At 35.3% G+C, this 22,602-nt stretch overlaps 2 protein-coding genes across 3 annotated transcripts in view; one reads left to right on the top strand and one right to left on the bottom strand.

Moving 5' to 3' along the window:
• Window positions 1-18,421, top strand: part of LOC121406985 (pirin-like protein) — an 85,638-nt gene extending 67,217 nt beyond the window's left edge. For both annotated transcript variants that reach the window (XM_041597861.1, XM_041597868.1), the window contains exon 9: window positions 16,731-18,421. In XM_041597861.1, the coding sequence (XP_041453795.1) occupies window positions 16,731-16,864 (134 nt within the window). In that variant the 3' untranslated portion in view covers window positions 16,865-18,421. The remainder of the gene's footprint in view (window positions 1-16,730) is intronic.
• Window positions 8,569-12,477, bottom strand: LOC121407001. Its single transcript, XM_041597890.1, has 4 exons — window positions 12,303-12,477; window positions 11,315-11,498; window positions 10,869-10,954; window positions 8,569-10,418 (listed from the first exon to the last, which is right to left on the bottom strand). Exons 2-4 carry the CDS (start codon window positions 11,484-11,486, stop codon window positions 10,125-10,127), a joined length of 552 nt encoding a protein of 183 aa, XP_041453824.1. The 5' UTR covers window positions 11,487-11,498; window positions 12,303-12,477; the 3' UTR covers window positions 8,569-10,124.
• Window positions 18,422-22,602: the final 4,181 nt, after the last annotated feature.

The raw sequence follows: 22,602 nt of genomic DNA, 5'->3' as shown, positions 1-22,602 counted from the left end.
CAATAAAATTGTTGATTATTACAGATAATAAATGAAGTTTGTGTCATGCGATTACAATTATTGGGACATAATGAAATGAAATATTGTTTTAATTCAGCAATTTGTATTTCAATTCAGAAAACTTATAATCCAGTTCAAATCATAACCACTCACCCCCAGAATACAAGGGCATCTGCTATTTGATAAATGTGACAAGGTGTGAATTTGTGTGACTTTGAAAAAATATATATATATTCACCTGCATGGAGTGTTGGTATTTATTCATTGATTTGTTTATTTATCAAATCATTAAGAAATGTGTGGGGTTAAGTGGGCTCAAATCAAAATATTTATTTTTTAAATTATGGATTCATTCTGTGTGCCTATATGACAGGCAAAAATATTTTCTCATATTGGAATGAATTATATGAAATTCATTACCACTTTATTTTAAAGGAGTCTATAACAGAAAGTAATCAAAGTGAAGTGATTACATTTACAGAACAGGCCTTTTTATTATTTCGTCAATAAGAAAGGTCGAGGTGAATGTTATAACTTTAAAAAAATCACAGAGATCAGTTTTCTTGTGTACGGATCTCGCTTTCCAGTGTCAAATTAAATTGACTGGATAAATGAAAATAAACCAGATAAATATGTAGTATGATCTGCTTTGAATAAAAATAAAATTCACCCAACCATGACCCCAATCAGCAAAGCACAAACTCATTAACTTTAATCTTTCCATTTCATCCAATATACTTCTCCTGTTTGTGTGACTTTGCTTAATTCACTTTTCATTCATTATGCACTACAATTTAATTTAATTAAGTTGCTTGGGGGCTTGATACTTCATCAAAAGCCAATTAATCGCAGGATTGATTGCAAAATTTGGGATTAGTTTGTCCCAGTAGAACGGATCAGACACAGAAATTAGCTCACAAGCACTTCTTTCTGTCCATCCATTTTGCCAGGTTACTACAACATGTAATACCCTTTTCATAAACCCATCCTCCAATTAGCCGCCTAAGAGTAATGCAGATAATTCAATAAAAATTGCGTTCACAAACTCCGAAAATAATCCTTACTATTTTTACGAGCGCTCGTCCTGAAAAATGCGGATAATCATCATGACAACTGGACACGCCCCCTCCGATGCGGTGGTGTTGGAAAAGGGTGACCTTGTGACCGCACCATGGCAATTATCCGCATTATTTGGAAATGCGTTCATAAAGTCAAAATCTGGTCCCGATGCTGCTATTATGCGGATAATAGCAGCATCAAAATAATGCGGATAACTCTGGTCCTCCTCCGATTTTACGACCAAATTATGCTGCTATTAGCCGCATAATTGGGTTTATGAAAGGGGTATAAGTGAGCTTACTTCTTGCTTAAAGTTAAAGTCTGTCTAAGTACATGTTATGTATATACTTCTTGCTTGAAGGAGAAATTTGTCACACATGTTATGTACACCTATCTTCCATGTAATGTACTTCTTTCTTAAAGGAGAAGTCCATCTCATATTTAAACATCAAGTCCACCCAAGAAACAAACATAATGGTTTGAATCAATAGAGAAAATTCCAACAAGCATAATGTTGAAGATTTGATCAAAATCAGATGTAAAATAAGAAAGTTTTAACATTTTAAAGTTTCACTTATTTTTCACATACACAACTTAGTTACATGTAAATGAGAGAGTTACTGATGTCCCTCACTATTTCTTTTATATTTCTTTATTGTTTGAATTATACAGTATTTCAGTTTTTACAAATTTGACAATAAAGACCAACTTGACTGAACCATGAAACGCTAAAACAATGGTAATTTCACTTTATACACACAACCTCTTTTGAATGATATAATATGATATGCTATGTGTATTTCATATTTATCCACTTTTTGACATTTGATTCCATTTTGAAATATTGTTGAATTTGTTGCTTTAGCATGAATATTCATTTTGTTTACTAAGAGCTTCTTCATTTCAATTAAAAAAAATAGTAAGAGTAGAGTAACTGCATTGGTTTCATTCATGTACATATATTGGTTTCATATATACAGTGCGTCCCAGAAAAAACGAAACCAAGATTTAGTGATGATTTATCATAACTTAATCATAAATAAAATAGACAAATAACCTATCAATGTAAAGCTTAGAATCTCCTCTTTTATCTTGGTATTACTTAGATTATTCCTCATTTACGAATGAGTGAGCTAAAACAATTCGAAGAAAGGATGCCAAAAACTCATTTTGTGGGGGGTATCTGAATTTCAAAAAGAAAATCACGTGACTAAAAAGTTCAATATCTGCTCTTTTCTTTGATACCTTATTCACAGAAAATGGTCAAGAAGTAAAAAAAAAAAAACCCTCAAAACAATGCTTGTATTTCCATAATTTCATGAAATAAACGTGTTTTCACCGGTTTTCCACAGAAGCTATCGCACGGTAACAAAAGACTTCATGCAAGGCTGATCGTCAACAATACGGAGTGTCGAGTGAGTTTGAACGCTAGCCTGAAATTATTGAAATTGAAGCCTTATTTCAAATAACCAGAACTTTGCTATTTCTTGACCATTTTCTGTAATTGAGGTATCAAGTAAAAGAGCAGATATTATTTTATTTTAAAGTGTGGTTTTCTTTTTAAAACCCAGATACGGCCCGCTAAGTGACTTTTCGGTATCCCCTTTTCAAATTGTTTTTGCTCACTCATGCGTGAATGAAAAATAATCTAAGTAATTTCAGATGAAAGATGAGATTCTAACCTTTAAAATGGTAGGTAATTTGTCTATTGTATTTGTGATTAAGTTATGATAAATCATCAAATCTCGGTTTCGTTTTTTTGTGGGATGCACTGTATGTGAGAGTGAAGAGTAGAGTATATAGAATCAACGATGAAGCAAAGTATAAACTATGTTTTAAAGCTTTCGGCCTTGGCCTTCTTCAGTTTTTATTTGCTTAAAAAAAAAAATAAAACAAATCATAGAATAAGCAACAGAACGAACATAATGGTAATAATAGCAAATTAAAGCAAAACCAAAACAAAGCAATGAGAGAAATCTTATGGTAATTACACAGAATAACAAAGGATCATATTTAACATGGTGTATACTTTGCTTCATCCTTGATTCTACTCTACTCTTCACACATATATTATAAACAATGATCAAAGCGATTGGTACATATATCCACGCCTCTCCTTTTATATAACGTCATATACATAGTATCCTCTCACTTCCTGACCTTCTTGTCTCATCAAACTGTTTGGCAGGTAATGCTTTGATCTTGGATTAATACTGGATTAGCAATGAGATTAACTAAGCCTTATTCTCTGAATCAAGCAATGGGATCTGTTCATTTGTTTGGGTTAACAATGCCCATTGTACATGAAAGGAATGCATGAAAGGGTAACTGTTGCAGAATTAGGAAGTGATGTCACTTGATGTTGGTTGATTGATACCAGTCTTAACACCAAGATTAACACCAATTAACATGTCTGGATAGCAAATTCAATTCAGTTGAGGTTTCACTTATCAAAGTGATTTGAAAAGTACTTAGAAACATTGTTTTGACATGACAAGAAATAAAAAAAATGAATATCATCTCCACATCTAAGAAGATCTGGTTCTTGATATTATCCACAAGTTGTTGAATATTTGAAAGCTTTTCAATTCTGTTATCTAAAAATATAATTTGTCTTTTTGTCAAGTTAAAGGTCATTGTTACATAATCAATCTCATATCCAACAAACTCATGGTCCTTTTGTATTCAGTGAAACAATGAAAATATTTTATTGATATTTTTATACAGTGTTCAGATTTGGTTGTCTTTTTAATATGGTATTGGTATTTTTAAAGTTTCATCATTTTCAATTTTTTTCTTTGAGAAGATTCAAAGTTTTTTGTTGTAAAAGGAATAGTCTGTGACACATAAGCCCGAATTCATAAAGGTGGTTTTGAAAACCCGTGGTTGAATCCATGGTTTATGCAAATTTCCTGTATAAATTATGCTTAATTTAGCACGTATCGGGCGCTTAGATAACAAATGTCCAATGCTGGTGCACGCTTTTATCTCAGTGCGGCAACTTGATGCCAGTTACTATGGTTAGATACGCTATTTTATTCATGAGTCAACTGTTGGAAGAGTGGACTTATTAATTCAAAACAGTGAACTCATGAATAAAGTAGCGTGGATATCCACGGCAACAGACATCAATTGGGTGCACTGTGACAAAAGCGCGTATCAGCATTGGATATTGTTTAATATATGCGGTAAAATAAGCGTAACTTATACAGGAAATCTGCGTAAACCATGGACTCAACCATGGGTTTTCAAAACCACCTTTGTAAATTCGGACCATAAAGTTCTCTCTTTTTTGTAAAAAAAAGTCATGTCATTTTTTTATATTGTTGTACAGTTTTCATGCTTGTGTGTAAACCTGCGCTCAACTTTACAAACAAATGAAACATTGTTGTGTCAGCTACATAGGATGTGTATAGGATGTATTAGACCAAAAGCTTTGGTCTCTGTTATATTGGCTGTTACACAGAATTCTGTTGGCTCCACTCACCAAATACAGAGACCGAAGTTCTAACTTGATCTGTACAGGGACTCAATGCCCATATGTTTATGTATTAAGTTCGGATAAAACAGGGAAGTGAAGTTGCGCAACAGCCGAAGTAAGTCTCTGTTTTTCCCCTTTTATGTTTATTTTTCCCCATTTTGGTGCATTTCAGGCCAAAACGTAATAATAATCTTTATTTTGGTACAGTTCTTTTTATATATTTTTATGAAATAAAGACAAATATCGATGAGCCCCATCAGGGGGGGGGGTGCATTGTTAACCCCCTAATGGTGGCTGCACGATAGCAAGCCGTCTGTGTATGAGGAGAAATTTAAACAAAATTAAAATGTTAAAAAACTCCTCAAAACAGATGGCTGCCAGCTGTCTAAGGATGTATATGATATATATAGTTTTGAATTTTTGATACATTTTGTTGTGCAAAGTATTTCTATTTCTATATCCTTTATACTTCATATTTCCTTTCTCTTAGCGCTTTGGGGCAATATGCGGTATATGAAATTATTATTATATATGCACAGTGGTGCTCAAAAATTAGTGAACCCAGCCAGAAAATAAATATATTTATTAAGTTCTGCCATGGTTTAGATATTTAATTGTGAAGTCAGGTGATTAAAATATTACATTCAATAAAGTTTGTTTCTCTGATCTGTCTTAATAAGTTTTAAATATTGTAATTTTACCTTGATTATGATTTAAGAAAGCATACAAATATAAAAAAAAATTCTAGTGTTGTCTACATTCAAGTCTCAGCTGAAGGAGCACATTTTCTGGTGGGGGTCACTTACTTTCTAGCACAACTGTATATCATTAGCATAGGAAAGGTTCACCAGTTGTAGGGGAAATCATGTTGTAACCTATGAAGAGTATTTTAGATACATCCGCCGGATTTGTAAGTTGTCTTTTTAATCTATGTATTGGCAAGTAAAGATTAATCACTTTTAATTAATAAACAAGTCAGATTGCTTATGATTTATAGATTTGTTTACAATTTTCACCCATCTTTGGATCTCTGGTGAATTATCAAACCAAATCTACCCATTTATCATTTTTTCTTAAAAACCTAGGTAAAAAAAATCTCTCTCTTTAAAGCTTTCCAATCTTGATAACTCTTCTCAAAGACAAATGATGAATGATATGTTTTTGTCCATGTCCTGTTCAATTCATCATGAACATGGCTTTGATGATGTTTGAACATAATTCCTTTATTTAACCTCCTTGAAGTTCTTTACTATTTCCATCTTATTTTCTTTTAAAAGTTGTTCTATCTAACGATAATAATAGCTGTATTCATAAAGCGCTGCTATAATCACGGTATTAGCTCGAGCTACCATCACCAGCGCTCATTGCATGCAAGGAATTAACCCTGCCGGATACCCATTCACCTCACCTGGGTCGAGTGCTGCACAGACACAGTGCGGATAATTTTTTTGCTTAAAGGACAAGTCCACCCCAACAAAAACTTTATTTGAATATATTTGAATAAAAAGAAAATTCAACAAGCATAAAACTGAAAATTTGATCAAAATCGGATGTAAAATAAGAAAGCATTTTAAAGTTTCACTTCATTTCACAAAGTAGTTATATGCACATCTCAGTCGGTATGCAAATGAGGAACTGATGACATCACTCACTCACTATTTCTTCTGTATTTTATTATATACACTGTAAAATATGAAATATTTTTATTTTCTCATCATTGTCATGTGAAATGAAGTTTCATTCCTCCCTGTACACGTGGAATTCCATTATTTTAACATTTTGTGCTTCAGGCAAGGAGGTCCTAATTGTCAAATTCGTAAAAATTGAAATACGGTATTGTATAATTCAAACAATAAACAACAAAAGTAATAGTGAGTGAGTGACATCATTGACTCTCTCATTTGGATGTTACTGGCTCATTCATATAACTATTTTGTTAAAAATAAGCAAAACTTTGAAATGTCATAACTTTCTCATTTTACATCCGATTTTGATAAAATTTTCGGCATTGTGCTTGTCTGATTTTCTCTATTGATTCAAATCAATTTTTTTCTGAGGTGGACTTGACCTTAAAGAAAAACATGTCATAGTTAGGATTCAAACCCGAAGTCCCTCTGTTTGAAAGGCGAGAGTCAGAACCACTCGACCACGATGCCCCTGCAAACATGATAACTTCAATTTAATTTAACCTAGGCTCATGTAATTTGGTTGTATGTATGATGTGGAAGAAATTCTTCATGTTTTTAATGAAGAGAATTTCAGAAGTGTGTAATTGTGTGTTTGTTCAAACCATGAGGTTTTTTGTTTTGTTTTCATTTTATTTCTGGTTATAAATGCTTGCTGTTTTAATAATTCATTTTTTTTATAATCTAAGTACAGTCATGAGTCGCTGATTATCATGCTTTTATTAACTTTGAGAGAATGTTATTTGACTATGGCATATGATAGTCAAGATTTGTATATTCTCTAACACTAATAGTAATGATAATAGCAGGGCCCGCTTGGAAAACAGTTTTCAGAACTGAAGGTGGCTTCCATGGGTAAATATACCTATATTAATATTATTTTTATAACACTGACCATGCAGGCAGATATTTTACAATCATATGCCTATTTCTTGGAATCTTTAGGGTCATTGACCCTTTAGTTAATGCATGGATAAATAACATTGTATAAATTATTGTTATGATAATATGAATAAGTTTTTCTGAGGTGACATGTGAATGCATCTTCACTTGCAATTAGCTAGATAATTCACCATATAGGATTCGCAGTTTAAAAAAATGGCACGCTGCCTCATCTAGAGGTGAAGGCGATGATTTTACTTGCTTTTTCATCCTCCGTTACATTTTCCTTGAGGTTGTTCGGATTGTGATAACTTGCTGGATCATTAAAAAAAGATCATTTGAAAACATGCGCTTATGGAGATGGGCCAATTGAGTCATGTTTTATTTTTAATCAACAAACAAAGTTTTCTCTCTGAAGCTGGAGATCCATTCACACAACCCAAAACCCATTTCACAAGCATTTCCTTTCCAATTTAAAGGAGAATGAAACATTTGGAACAAGATGGCTTGTGTGACAACAGAAAAAATCAAAGAAACAGATCAACAAAAGTTTGAGAAAATTTGGACAAATAATGAGAAAGTTATGAGCATTTGAATATTGCGATCACTAATGCTATGGAGATCCTCAAATTGACAATGCGACAAAGATGTGTGATGTCACTTGTGAACAACTCTCCCCATTACTTTCGCATATATTTCACTTAATTTGCCTCTTTTATCACATCTATCAGTAGATCATTTGTTCTTTCTGGAGGAGGGCATGTAATACAGATTTTTAAAGGATACATCATGGATAAAAAGTTTGTATCACAATAAGAAAAAGAAAAAAGAGACATTTTGAGGGTATTTTATAGTCCCTCAAAGGGAACACTGAAAACCAAAATTGGTCGCCTGACTAGCTTAAAGTTAGTCCAAATGGTGCCCACCTGGACTAGCTTTAGGTTAGTCTGCTTTGCTGGACTAGCTTGATGGACTAGTTTTGCCTAGTCCATCTGGCTGGACTAGCATTACGTTAGTCGGTTGACTAGCATGTTCCTAGTCAAGCGACCAGTTTCACGTTAGTCATGCAAGCCTGACTAGTTTGATGCTAGTCAAGCGACCAGTTTAGCGTTAGTCCAGCTAGCTGGACTAACTGAAGGCTAGTCGCTCGACTAGTTATTGACTAGTTTTAAGTTGGTCCAAATGGTGCCCATTTGGACTAACTTCAGGTTAGTCTTGCCTGCTGGACTAACATGATGTTAGTCTACAAAGCTGGACTAGGTTGCTGGACTAGCATGTTTCGGTGCGTCAAGCTGGACTAGGTTGCTGGACTAACATGACGGACTAACTTGACGGACTAGCCATGACTGGTCAAGACAACCTAGACGCACCTTCAGACGTTCCGACCGCTTTAATAGACATCGCTAAGCAGGAAAATATCTTTGGGAAATAATACATGAAATCAAGAAATGTGCATGTTAATTCATTTGCAGTAACAATATAGCTTTATTATCCAGTTATCATACATTTTGCAAAACATGAAATGTAATATCGCAATAACAAAATAATGGCATCCAAATGAGCTAGAGCATGTACAATATAGGAATACTTAATTGACAAATTATTTCCTAAGTAGAAGAGAGAGAGAAAAAAAATCGATATTGAATACGTTCTTTGCAGTAACATGAATAAATTGTTTGTCATTTTGTTATTCCTTTCCAAATATGACATGAATAACCCATTTATTTTTCTAAATTAAGATTTTCCTTCTCTACATGATTTTAACAAATCGTTACTAGTACATAAAGACAACATGGAGCATATTATGTTCACTACACATTTCAACTATTTTACGAAGTTTTAAGAAAGGTTATGCGAACCGTTATATTTGAACTCTCTCTTTCAATTTATGAAATGAGAAAAAAAATCTTTAATAATAAAAGGCAGTAGAAGAAAGGGCATAGAATAGAATTAAATCGTACAGAAAAAGTAAAGAAAATGAGAGGAAAGTCCATAAGATGGAGATGAAATGAAGTATTAAGTATAGAAGTATTCAAAATTAACTCACTGAGCATGGCTTACATGTATATTCCAGTGGATTCCCACTCTAGACAGGCCTGAAGTTGTTTACATTATAGAAAAGCGTTATGCAAACATGAAAATTTAACATACACTGAATACAATTATTACAGAAGTACAATGTCCGTCCGAACAATTTCAATTGAAATACAAAATAAACCCCGAATTTTTCGAAGTTGTGATTATAATTATAGCTCATTCTCGATCGAGGGAATCTGTATTTTTGTAGATAAGACAGTTTTAGGTGAATGTACTCAAACATTTATATTGAACCGTTTTAAGGCTATTTTACGGCTGCGAAGGAAGAATGAGGAAATATATTCTTTGCGATTTATACAAATATTCAAAAATACATCTGCTTTAATGGAAAAATGGCACTTTGCTATTTCTTCATTTGTTACTTTTGTTATACGTATATGTTTATGTCAAAAATTAAGAAAATTTTCCATTGCAGTCGTAGTATGTTGTTTAGCTTCTCATGAAAATATCAAAACAATAATTTAGATACAAATTCAAGGTAGAAAAAATGTCATTCTTTCTTGAGTGACAGAATCCTTAAAAAAAACACGTGTACGATTTCAACAGGAAGAAAAATTCCTTTGTGGTAAAATGGATTTAATATTAATTAAAGATTTGGTTTGTGCATACTGTTGCTGCCTCAATTTTGTTTCATTAACACCATAATGCTTGTATAATATAAAAGAAATTATATTTTCTCTCCAATATCATAACAAGAACATTTTCATCTGGTGATTACATTATTAAATCTACTGAAATAATTAGTATACCTGATGTCTGATTAAGAAAATATGAAATCGGGAAAGAAAAAAACATCACAAATAAATTTGAGATAAAATTTGATATGGAACAGAACATAACCCAAATAATTAAAATACTGAGGATTGATTACTAGGTTATAAGCAACAGCATTATGATGTCATTAAGGCAAATAGACATAGTTATCTTAACTCACTCGCATTTTCAATGTTCAATTTATTTATTAAAGTAAATATGGGTCTTGGGGTGCTATCTCCGTCTTGAATATTCAAAAGGACCTTCTGAATGAAAATTAGTGTCTTACTTAAATCACTTGGGTATTGCAAGTTAAATATATAGAACGAAGACACCCACATGGCTGCCGCTGACAGAAGGTCGTGCGATGTGGCGATCGTCTCTCCGTCAGCGCTGAGCACAAAAGATTCTGAATCAATTACGTCTTCAGCGTCCGTCTGAATATGTACGGGGTTCTGTGACTGAATAATAGATAACAGATGATACAAATGAAAATTAAAATGATAAAAACAAATGGAGGATCAGAACGATGAAAAAACAAAATGGGTTTTGTTTTTATGAAATAGCATGATATAGAACTACCCATATCTAAATCATAAGTACATGGGCTATGACTGTTTGGTATAGGCCTACAGTTTGCTTAAAATAATGCATTTGCAGAAAGATATTCCACTTGAAAACATTTGCCTGATAGTTAAACATTATATTACAGATCAAATACTCATAACTTTATCTGACGAATGCTGCCATAAGAATACGTTTCTTGAAAAAAAAATGAAATGAACTCTGAGGACATCAAATTTTGAAAGCGGAAAGAACTTTATCAGAAATTTCACAATGTTCCATATTTGTTCAATCATATAATTTTTTAATGAAGGAAAACAAACAATAAACATGGAAAAGTCACTAACCTCAGTTCCGGGTGACACAAAAACATTATCCAACTTTTCCTGAAGGAGACCTGGTATGGCTAGAAGTGCTGCTTTCATCATTGCCTCTGAAATGTTATGTAAAAGTAAAATACAGATGTATATTTCATTTAAATCTGTATTATACTATACACCATCCCTCTAATAATACTTAAATTCACATTACCTATTTCGTGTTGAAAATCAAACATAGTAAGACAAACACAATAATAATACATGACACTGAATGCAGTTCATCCATTATAGCCCCTTTACGTAATGAAGACCTACAGTGAAATATCGTTTTGTAGAATATTATCAGTGGCATATACGATAATGGTAAAAATGTCAAGTATAAATGGTTTATATTTGTATAAATTTGCCTTTCATAATTGAATAAAAAAATAAAATATTGTGAGCAGCCTATAGACATAGAAGCAGCAACTTACCTTCTCTTTCTTCCTGGCCTCTATAATTACTAATCCTAGATACGGCGACGGTGAATTGATTTGTGTGCTTCTTTTTTCCATTTCCAAATTTGATCAGTGAATCTGCATATTTTAACAGACCCCTTTTTAATGATCTGGACAGTGGTGCATCTTTGTTTTGAAGACGAGACATCTCGGTAGATAGCTGGGGAAAAAATAATTCATTTCGTATGAATATCATTATCTAACTGATGCTACCAAAGCAAATTAAGTTGTTTTTATGTGATAAAATGCTAGATTAGAATCGAGACTTAGTGCAGTTCGTCATCATAATCACCACTATAGGCAGCTTTAGATTTGCGACACAACTTCTGCAGCTTGTATTTTCATGACACTAAAATAGCATTAAGAGCGAGTCACAGAGGTTATACCATTTTCATTTCCAAATACTGACAATTACCACGTTCTTTTCATAATTAGAATATGTTGTAAATTAAAAGTTTGGGTCCAATTCTATAAAGGAGATGATTCATACAGTTCTCATGTAAAGCGCAAACTATCCTGTGCGTATAAAAAAATTACACTTTGAAAAGCCCTGGGAATTTAAAAATATACATCCCATGTAAATAATTCAAAAAGTTCAAAAAATAGATTTACTTTAAAGTGCATTCGATAGAGCAGAGTCAAAAGGAAACCTGTAAAAAGAAACACATTTTCAACTTAAATCTACATCGAAAACTCTAGCAGTATTATATAGTAGTCTGCACAAAAATACTTTTCAAAAAGATTAATATTCTCACAGAAAATCAAGCAAAATCTACGCTCCTCTATATATATACACTCAAAGCAGGGCATGATAGATTTTCACTGCACAAACATGCTCCTCTTCCTCACAGCTTTGTCTCTATGTAGGCCTAACATCATCATCGACCTTGCGTTTATCCAATGCATATATAATCATATAACATATCGTTTCTAATTTTTTAAAAATGTGGAAAGTAATACTTACGTTGAATTTTCCGACATGGTTTGAGATGATTCTTGAAACTGGCAAGAGATACAGGAGTTTAGAATACTGGAGAGTTGCTTCTCTGGACGTTCACGGCAAAATGGTGACCCAAATGATGAATCTTTTGTAAAGGCGTTATAATTTGAGCGGGTATTTCCAAGTAAAACCTGGCTTACGATTACAGGGGGATTGTATCCAAACAAGCAAGGTCTTTGTTCTGCTCGGTGCTACTGTATTGTTTACAGAATCAAATTAGGCATGTTGTTTGCTTTTCAAGTACTTCAATGCACAGGCTCAGATTCATATAGCCCTTTAGGTGTGAGCATATGATTGTTCATCTAATATAGCACACGAGAAATTTAAATAGGCATATAGACTAGGGCACCATATAAAAAAATCAGAGCAGTAATTATTTTTTAGTGAACCCCCTTCTGCTCATGCTTTTCATAATAATCATTTCCATACTACCTGTCTTAAATTAAGCTATTTTGGGTTATTTTTAAAACTTCAAATATTGCTCAATTTTGTGAGATTGTGCTTGAGATATATACCTATAAATGTATTAGGCCTATACTGTTTATATTCATAATATATTTATCGGACAATTGTAAACATATAATTTTGATGTTTCACAGATTATTATTTTTTGTAATATTTGCGGTGAAGCCAAACATATTTCATATAAACGAAGAGTTGATAAAGATGTAGCATGTTATGTCAGTAACTTGCTTGACTTGCCTTAAATTCGTCCACCCTTCCTGACAATCTTGTTTGACAAACAAGATGCTTGTCAATCTCGCTTGACAAACTGGAAGCTAGTCCACCCTGCATGACAAGTTGGAAGTTAGTCTGTCGAGATTGACAAGCCATAAACTAGTCCCTCCTACTTGACAAGCCAGAAACTAGTCGATGTGGCTTGACAAGCAAGAAGCTAGTCCGTTCTGTCTGACAAGCTGTAAGTTAGTCTGTCTCGATAAACTAGTCCGTCCTGCTTGACAAGCCAGAAGCTAGTCGATGTGGCTTGACAAGCTAGAAGCTAGTCCGTTCTGTCTGACAAGCTAAAAGCTAGTCTGACAAGTCATAAACTAGTCCATCCTGCTTGACAAGCCAGAAGCTAGTCGATGTGGCTTGACAAGCTAGAAGCTAGTCCGTTCTGTCTGACAAGCTAATAGCTAGTCTGACAAGTCATAAACTAGTCCATCCTGCTTGACAAGCTAAAGGCTAGTCCGTCTCCAAACTAGTCCAGCACCGAAAAGGACATTAGTCGAGCAATTTCGACTAATTTAAAGCTAGTCCAGCAGGCCGAAAGATGGAATTGAAGGCTGGACTAGTTTCAAATATAGGTTTTTCCTAGTCCAGCGGCCTCGACTAGCATGCCTGACTAGTAAAAGGCTAGTCCAGCCTCCGCTTGACTAGTTTAGGTTTTCAGTGAAAGATGTTCACATGTGACATCACACATCCTTGTTGCATTGCCAATTGGAGGATCTCCATAGCATTATTGATTGCAATATTCAAATGCTCATAACTTTCTCATTATTTGTCCTATTTTTCTCAAACTTTCTTTGTTCTTATTCTTTGATTTTTCTGTTTGGACTTATGCCGACTTGTTCTAAAGGTTTCATTCCCCTATTTCTGTTGATGAATAATGTGCAATTTGTGCTGGACTATACATCTATCAGGCAAGAGATAAAAACTTTCATGGGCCACTTTTTTTTTTAGATTACTTGCCAAAATTTGCCACATTGTATTACACTTTGCATTGGAACCTGTAGGAAATTCAGAGGCTCTGTTTGTTTCTTTTTATTGTTTATTTGTATTTATTTCTTTAATAGTTTTCTAGGGCTCCTTTGGCATTTCAGGGGTGAATAAACCCCTAGCCCCATACTTTTTCCCCCTGAAATTTAAGCAAAATTGAGAAAGTAACCTTTCGTCAAGCAAGAGATTATTCATCAATGATAATGATGGTTTGTGAAGGATGTCAATTAACTGGTAATGTGGGTGAGATAAACAACTTAAAATGGCATTTTCATATTCCGCAGTGTAAATGGGACCACGCATTCTTGGACCATTTTTCTTTTGTAAATGAAACATTTAAGGATTTATCAGCCATTTCCCCCCCCCATGCTATCTTCTTTAATCCTTTCTTTTTATATTGACAAACTAAGGCTGCGTTTATGCGACCTCAACCCAGAATCATGATTTGAATTACGATTTGAATCATGATTCAAAACAGCAACATGAATCACGATCCGACAGAATCAGCGTTTATACGACCATCTTTCTAACGCTGTTTCTCCCTGAATTCGGGCCGATCCAGTGCGCATCACAGTGCGCAGTTTGACCCAGGAAGTATAGGTCAACATTTTCGCGCCTGTTTCTAACTTCAAGTCGGCTGCAAGATTTTTGCTGTTCGGTAGCCGTAGAACTGGGCACGAATTCTGTTAATTTTGTCTCGACAGGCGGTGCCACATCTCCGTAGAAATCCCTCCCTCGCAAGCGCCGCTGAAAGGGATTCGTATCAGCAGGCCAAAGCACAAGCAGAGCCCTGAGTTCGTCGTCAGTCCAATTTGTGCCTTTGGAACTTGAAGATATGATTGATGAAAACAATGAAATATACAAATGACGCTACAGTACAACCCGGGGGTACAATACACAGAATGATAATTCCTAAAATAAATGCACGTGACAATTGGCATATACCGGTACTAGTACACTGGCAATACTGCTACACGAAAATTAACCTGCACGAAACACAGCGCGCGCCTTTGAGTCGAACCCGGAAGAAGCACGACACAATGACGTCATAGAATCATGATTCAAATCACGATATCGTTTATACGACCTTTTTCGTTCGTGATTCTACAGAAACGTCTTTCCAAACGCCCCTTTTTCCGTGTTTCATGTTTGTGATTTGAAAGACGTTTATTTCCACTTTCGACTAAACGCAATCGTGATTCTGCAGAATCATGATTTGAATCATGATTCTAATCATGATTCTAGGGTAAAAAAGTGTCGAATAAACGCACCCTAGAGTAGTTTGTCGCAGGAGAGGTTTTATCATCCTTGTAAGAACTTCATGAAAGAGAAATCGCTGCCCAACCTTTTGCAATCATTGATCATTGACCAAGAGGGTGCCTGACATCAAAAGTCAGTTTTTCATTGCTTTAATTGAATAATGAGCTTGGCACATACCAGTCATACTGAGAACCACTTGGAGAAAAGTACAGGAGCAATTGTCGCAAAAACCCTTGCGCAAAGGCATCTTGGTAATCCAATCTAGATGGGACAAAAGAAACAATGTTATGATCCCTGTTCAATCCTGACAGGAGTTGTCTTCTGACCTACCGACTTGATACACCAGCTAGAGATTTTCAATTATGTTATTACTGGAGTAATTGTGAGGGCAATTAGAGGAGTCTGACCTGTGGATTTATGTCCAGAATTAAGTACGGATCACATGGAGATTGGGCAGAGGCATGCACAGAACTTTGTTTGGGATTTGTTTCGTTTCAACAATTACATGTACAATCATTTCAATATGAATCCTGATTTGTCCTTAATCTTTTTTTCTAATCTCGTCCTTACCTCCCCTCCATCTTTTTATTCTCTCTCTGTCTGTCTATCCGTTTTCTACAATAATGCTGCATTGGCACAGATTGCTAGTTCTAAGCATTTACAACTCCTCACTTTATCATGTGCGCATCGTACGTTGCACAGCCAGGCATGGCTTGCCGGCTACATGCACAGAACCTTGCTGAACTGTGCTTTTGCCACCCATCCCCAATGCTATCAGAAAATGATGCTGCTGTTGCCTTCCTTAACAGATCCCTGAAATTCGCTCGGCGACAATTAATCTGATAGAAAATCTGCAAAACCAAAAATTATAACCTTCAAAACTTCAAAACCTTATCTTTACATTATTGTGAACCAAAACTTTATTACAATACTAACTCTAACCCTATGCCCTCCAAGATATTAAGACCAGAGGAAATGTCGTGTTACTCCCTTATCACACATGTCAGGTTGTGATCGCCGCTTTAGGTGTATTGATATGCATGAGACCGGTGTGTTGGCTCAGTTGGTAGAGCGTCTGTCTCACAACTGGGAGGTCGGGGGTTCAAACCCCGGCCGCGTCAGACCAAAAGACGTTAAAAGATGGGAGTTGCTGCTACCCTGTTTGGCGTTCAACGATTAAAGGGATAGGGCCTCGTCGATCTGGCGCTGCACAGCGGCTGCCGGGCTCACTATCAATTGGGCAAAGCAAATTTTTGGAGTATTTCATTTCATGTCTATTTCGAACAATGAATTATGGATTTTCATCATTTTATCATCATGAATGTGCTTTTTAGATTTACATTGTTTACATGAGTTCTGTGAGTGAAGTTATAGGTTTTCTATTAACAAAGTCACTTTCTTCACCCACTGCAGGAAATTTTGTGATGAATACAGTAGCAGAAGTGGAGGATGCCATCAAGGACCACCGCTTTGGGCGCAACGGGTTTGAAAATGCTCCCGATTGGAACTCCCAGTCGGCCCTGGCCTACCTCGACTCCCAGTTCTAGACCACTTAAGGATTTTCAGGAAAGGGTCTCCATTTGTCCAGTTCTGAGCATTCTAGACCAGGGCATGGACTGGAATAAGTATTTTCTAGTTCTAGATCTTATAAAGTCTTGTAGACTAGGACATGAGGACATTTGAGAGTTACTTTCTGTCTATTTCTAGACCATCTCAATCAATCCTGGACCAGGACAGGATTGACGTATGTACTAATTAGTGTTTAATAATACTCAGGTGTGTGCGAAGACACATTTTGGGACAGAAAATTCCTATACTATCAACATTGACAGAGATGGACCTAGAGCCAATTGCATATCATTTTGCCATTGGAACTCTACACAGTGAAAAACTGGCAAAAAAAATTTGCAAGAGTTTTTCTTTAATGCAACAGGCCCCTGGGCCCCCGTGTGACATAGTCTGCAGGCACAGACCCTGATTTAACCTTTGATCAACAAGTGGGTCTTCACGGTAGACTAACTCATATAGAATTCGCTGTTACAATGAGGGCCTTCAGAACACAATTCATTATAGGCTGTGTATTCAGACCTGTTAACTCAAATGAAGGGTTAACATAGCGACCTACATGGACGTGTGACAAGGCCCTGGAATTCTTTAATAATGTCTATAGGTAAATAGACTAGCTCAGTAGAAAGAGAAGTATTCATTAAGTTAAGTTTAGACCTGTATTGCCTCATCACCTAACAGTACCATTTCTTTTGCTCATCTCAGTACATGCCAGCTTTCTATATTGATAAAGCTTTAAACTGCCATCAACCTCCCTCATACAGACAGGAAAACTTGCATGTACATATTAAATCCTAGAATGTAGTATTTATTCCATTTTCTAGTTCTTTCATGACTTTCATGCTCTTTCTTGAAATAGGTATATTTCAAACATTTGCCAGCCAGGTATTCAGTTCATGTACTTTCTTCTTGAACCATTGACTACTGAAACCGGGTGATACTGTACTAAACCTATGGGAAGTACATAATTCAGTAGCGAAAGTGTTGATCTCAACATTTGAAACTAGCCTCTAGCTCGTCCGTAGGACGACAAAACAAGCTGCCACAAAAATATCGTTTTAAGTTATTGTCCTCCGAAGGGTAATATTCAGATTTTTTTTCAGAAATTACTAGATTCACATTTATATGCCTCTGCCATCCTGATATTATGATCTCGCCTGTATATCAATGCATGCTGTCTTGGTTGCGTTTATAGAAATAGCATCACATGATCATTTGATCATGTGAGATTAGAGTAATTTTTTGTATGTGTTTGCTTTGATTATTGCATAGTGTCACGTACCTGACACTTTTGCAAACCTTGTCTGTATTTCTTTATGTTTCTTGATCTGTCCTTGACTCTTCTGTTGTCCTACATGCATTATTTTCAACACTTTAGTAATGCTTTGCTGCACAACAGAAACATAGACCCCCGTCTCAAACTGCCATCTCATAATACACTGCAATCTAACAATACACTCGAGAGCAGTCATGTTAGATCTATGTACGCTGCCAATATTTTCAGAGGACCACACTAAACATTTTAGACCAGTGTTAAAGGAAACCAAAACCCAAGAAGAGAATCAATTTTATTGGAAAGAGTCAAATGAGAGGAACAATTTAAAAAAAATTTCATCAAAATCGGTTATGAAATAAGCAAGTTATGGACGATTAAAAAGTCTTGTTTTGCTTTCTATGGGCATCCTCAAATTGGCAGACGTGCTTCAAAATGGCTGATTTTGTGGACAACTCTCCACTTGTTTTGTACACATATTTTCAGATTTTCCCCTTTATTTTACATATTTCACATTATCTCCACCTGACATTGTCATATATGGTCTGGATTATATTTTCCCATGACATATGTTGTGCTCAGAAGGAGGCAAGATGCAATTTGAAAGCTAATGAGGAAAATCTGAAAATTTGTGTACAAAACAAATGGAGAGTTGTCCACAAAATCAGCCATTTTGAAGCACGTTTGCCAATTTGAGGATGCCCATAGAAAGTAAACCAAGAGTTTTCAAACTCCCATAACTTGCTTATTTCATAACTGATTTTGATGAAACTTTTTTTAAATTGTTCCTCTCATTTTACTCTTTCCAATAAGATTACTTCTCTTCTTGGGTTTTGGTTTCCTTTAAATCCATGGTGTTCAACATTAGTCAGTGTTAATTTGTTATGCGCCATCTATCTCGTAACCTATTCCGAGGCGCAGTGTTTTATATATCACACATTCTGTTCGGTGTTACATGTCTATTCAAACTTTGGTGTACTTTTTAACACTTGAGGGTGTATTCCTCTTAGAACACTGGTTGGGGTTATTCGTAACACCACTTTATTCCTCCATCTGATCACGGACAATACGTGTAACCATCTTAAGATGGTTTTAGATAGCCAGGGGTGCGCTTCATGAACATTTTATCGGACAATTCGTCAGATCTGACAACCTTCCTTGATTTTGATTGGCTTCGAAATACTGTTACTATGGAAACTATCAGATAAAACGTACGCTCAATCCTTTTTATGAAACGCTCCCCAAAGTTTAACTTTCCTTGCCATGATTGGTAAAAGAATCACAGTCTGTCAGCATATGTCTGTTTAGATAAATCTCTAAGCCAGCTGAAGAATGAGCTGAAAATTGCAGTTGATCGACATATTCATTTCTCAGTATCGCAAAGACATGCGTATGTCACGGGCATCAAGAACAAAATGATGTGCATGTCAGTTGCACTTGCATCATGTTTGGATAGACTTGGAGACCATTTCGTAAAACTGGTTATGATAATAATTTCACAATAACCATTTAAAGCTACTTAAATTTGCCTGGACAATAACAAACTTAAAATAAAAATTGTGCATTTGTTGTTGAAACAAATCATTATAAAATGACACCCACAGTTGTTTCACAAAGATTTATTTCCAACTAATGATTGCACTGAAATTACCAGGTGCATGAGGTTTTGCACCAATCACTCAGATCATACTCAGGTGGTCACTTAAGCACAACTTTTAGTTACTTTTTATCTCTTTGTGATCCCCGCCCCTCCACCAGTTTTCAATATCATTAACAAAACAAAGGATGTTCTTTGCAAACCCTAAACAATGTCTATGATATATCCCACTAATATTTGACAATTTAATGTGGTTCGAGTTCATGTGTACACTTTAACAGCTCTGAGATATATCTTATCATATGAAACATGAACATCCTTATTTTTTTATGGGTGAATCATGTAATTGTCCAAATGGTGTATTGATTTTGAAAAGATCAATATATTGATTACTTCCATTATAACAGGGTAAGCACAGGTGAACTGTGCAACCAGTATTTAGACTCTTATTGATGGGGGTGTAGAGGAGATACACTCCACCAGTTACAGGGGTGCATAGTTGCCCCCCTCTGTGCCCCCATGAGGAATCCCTCCCAGTTTTGCTTGTACATGAAATTGTTGATCCGTTGTGTGACTCATTTCAATGCTTTTTTTAACTGACTTGGGAATGCCTGTGATGATTTTTAGAAGACCACTTTTTCAAGAATACTTTAAGAAATAATTGTAAATTTTTTCTAGTTTACTACACTTGCTGAAGATGCTGATTGCCCTATTTCAGATTTTTATAACATTACATAATGTTTACCTTGCATAGAAAAGTTCCCTTTTGTCAATTAACATAGTGTAAATTTATAAGAAATGGATGAGCTCAAACCATTAAAAAAAATATTTTTCTTATAGAAACTATGAAATGTGATAATGTCCACACCACAAGTAAAATCACTTCCTATTTTCTTTCTGAAAATGGCACATATTGGAATTTATAGCACATGATATCTTTGAGGATTTACTAATCTTTGACATCACAAAAACATACAAAATCTCATAATTCTATTATTCTCTCACAAATTTTCATCAAACCTTCACCAAAACTTTTCTCTAATTTTACTTCTTTAATGAAAATCAACACATATTTGGGTAAAACTTACCTTCAGAAGAATATATGCACATAGTTTTTTTGCACTAGAAAAATCAGTATGTTATTATAACAAATCACTCACACCTTCACCCCCCCCCCCCCACAAAAAGAAGATGATAAGGCTTCACTTGAGTAACTAGATCGAGGGTTTAAGTTGGAGTTTTGACAGACCATCCCACATAAAGTACAAAACAAAGATATTCACGATTAGTCATGTAGAATTAACGCTCAGAGAAATAAATTACTAATGCTTATTTGCCCACAGACTAGTGCTTAGACGAGGGAGGGGATTAATTAAGGGTAGTCGAGGATTAATCCTGCAACATCTGATAGATATTACCCCTTTGACCCCATACATATCAATACTTCCATCTCTGAATGGGGAGCGACTTAACTTTTTAATCCTTTTCTTTATCTCCCGGTAATGACCAGAATTGTCAGTGACAAATGAAGGTTGTAATATGCTGAAAAAAGACCAATCAATTTATAGATGCTTTCCAGTGCACCACGCTGAGACCTACATTCATGAGGAAGCTGTTTGTTTTTTTAAATTCAAAGGGAGGGTTCGTGTAAGTAATTCTCCGATTGATCGATCAATCGTTGGTCGTCCCCATCTATCTGGCAACGAGGGCCATAATTCTTTAATTGGGCAGACTCCTTCTGAGTTTATGAGAAGCTATCCGCTAAAGGCTATTATTAGTTCTTCTACACTGAATCACCTCACATCTAAGTTTAAATATGAGTTCATAAAATCATTTTATATATATATATAGGCCCATTTTTTTCTCACGAGGGATGACCAGAAGCACCTGTGTAAACCCTGTATAAATGAACTCAGCAGGTTACCATACAACTGGGGACCCCAAAGCCGTTGGTCATTTGTTGATCAATGCCTCCTACTAGATTAGTGTTCAGGGGGAAGAATATAGAAGTCATGATCTACCCCACTATAACCCAATAAAGAATTGCTACAAGTTGCTTGGGAACATAAAGCTTTCCCTTCTCACTTCTGACCTTTTGGCACTTGACTATAAGCTGGTAAGCCATTGTTTGTAGGGTAACTGCGAAGATTGTGAAACCACTGCTACAAGTAATGGAAAGTGAGGTTATTATAATCAGACGCAATGTTAAGTAATGCAGTTAATCTAGAAAAATAATTTTCATAGATCGGCCGGAGACTTTAGCACAAATGATGTTTAATTTTACAGTTAATTATATTTTTTATGTGTCTAGGCCTTGTAAAATCTTCTAACCTTTTTCTTTTGAAATAAAATAATGATGATAAGGTATCTAATAATAGCTTTTCAGATATATCGCATGTTACAAACAAATATGATAATGATAGTTCTTGTATAGTGCTTCCGGAGGACATGAATTTTATTACCCTGGCTCAAGTCTGGCTGGCAAGCCTTTTACAGTGCACCAGCATCACAACAGTACTCTTTGAATAAAGAGAGCCTGCTCGTTTAATATTGCCCCCCCCCCAAAAAAAAAAATCAATTCTAAAGAACGGCTCTCTTTTCAGTTTTATTCCTGAAGTTAATCTCTCCCCCTATTCCCCCCCCCCCACGTCTCTCTTTTTCTTTCCCCCTCTTTCCGAAATCTCCCTCCCTCCCTCTTTCCATATCCTTGACACATATTTGGCAAATATGATACTAATAAGTGAAAGAATTCAAGGAGGCTTTACGGAGCACATGCTGTAGCATGCCGATACAATGTGTTGCTCGTTGACACCAATCTCTTAGCATTAACGGAAGAACATCTTATGCAT

This window comes from Lytechinus variegatus, chromosome 1, assembly GCF_018143015.1.
Source record: "Lytechinus variegatus isolate NC3 chromosome 1, Lvar_3.0, whole genome shotgun sequence".
Classification (NCBI taxonomy): domain Eukaryota; kingdom Metazoa; phylum Echinodermata; class Echinoidea; order Temnopleuroida; family Toxopneustidae; genus Lytechinus; species Lytechinus variegatus.
This window is presented reverse-complemented; position numbering and strand designations above follow the sequence as displayed.

Excerpts from the sequence above, each read along its gene's own strand:
- LOC121407001 (XM_041597890.1), bottom strand. The coding sequence starts at position 11,486 with ATGTCTCGTCTTCAAAACAAAGATGCACCACTGTCCAGATCATTAAAA. Across the intron at positions 10,955-11,314 it reads AGGCCAGGAAGAAAGAGAAG|AGGCAATGATGAAAGCAGCA; the intron begins GTAAGTTGCTGC and ends ATAACATTTCAG. Across the intron at positions 10,419-10,868 it reads TTGTGTCACCCGGAACTGAG|TCACAGAACCCCGTACATAT; the intron begins GTTAGTGACTTT and ends TCTATTATTCAG.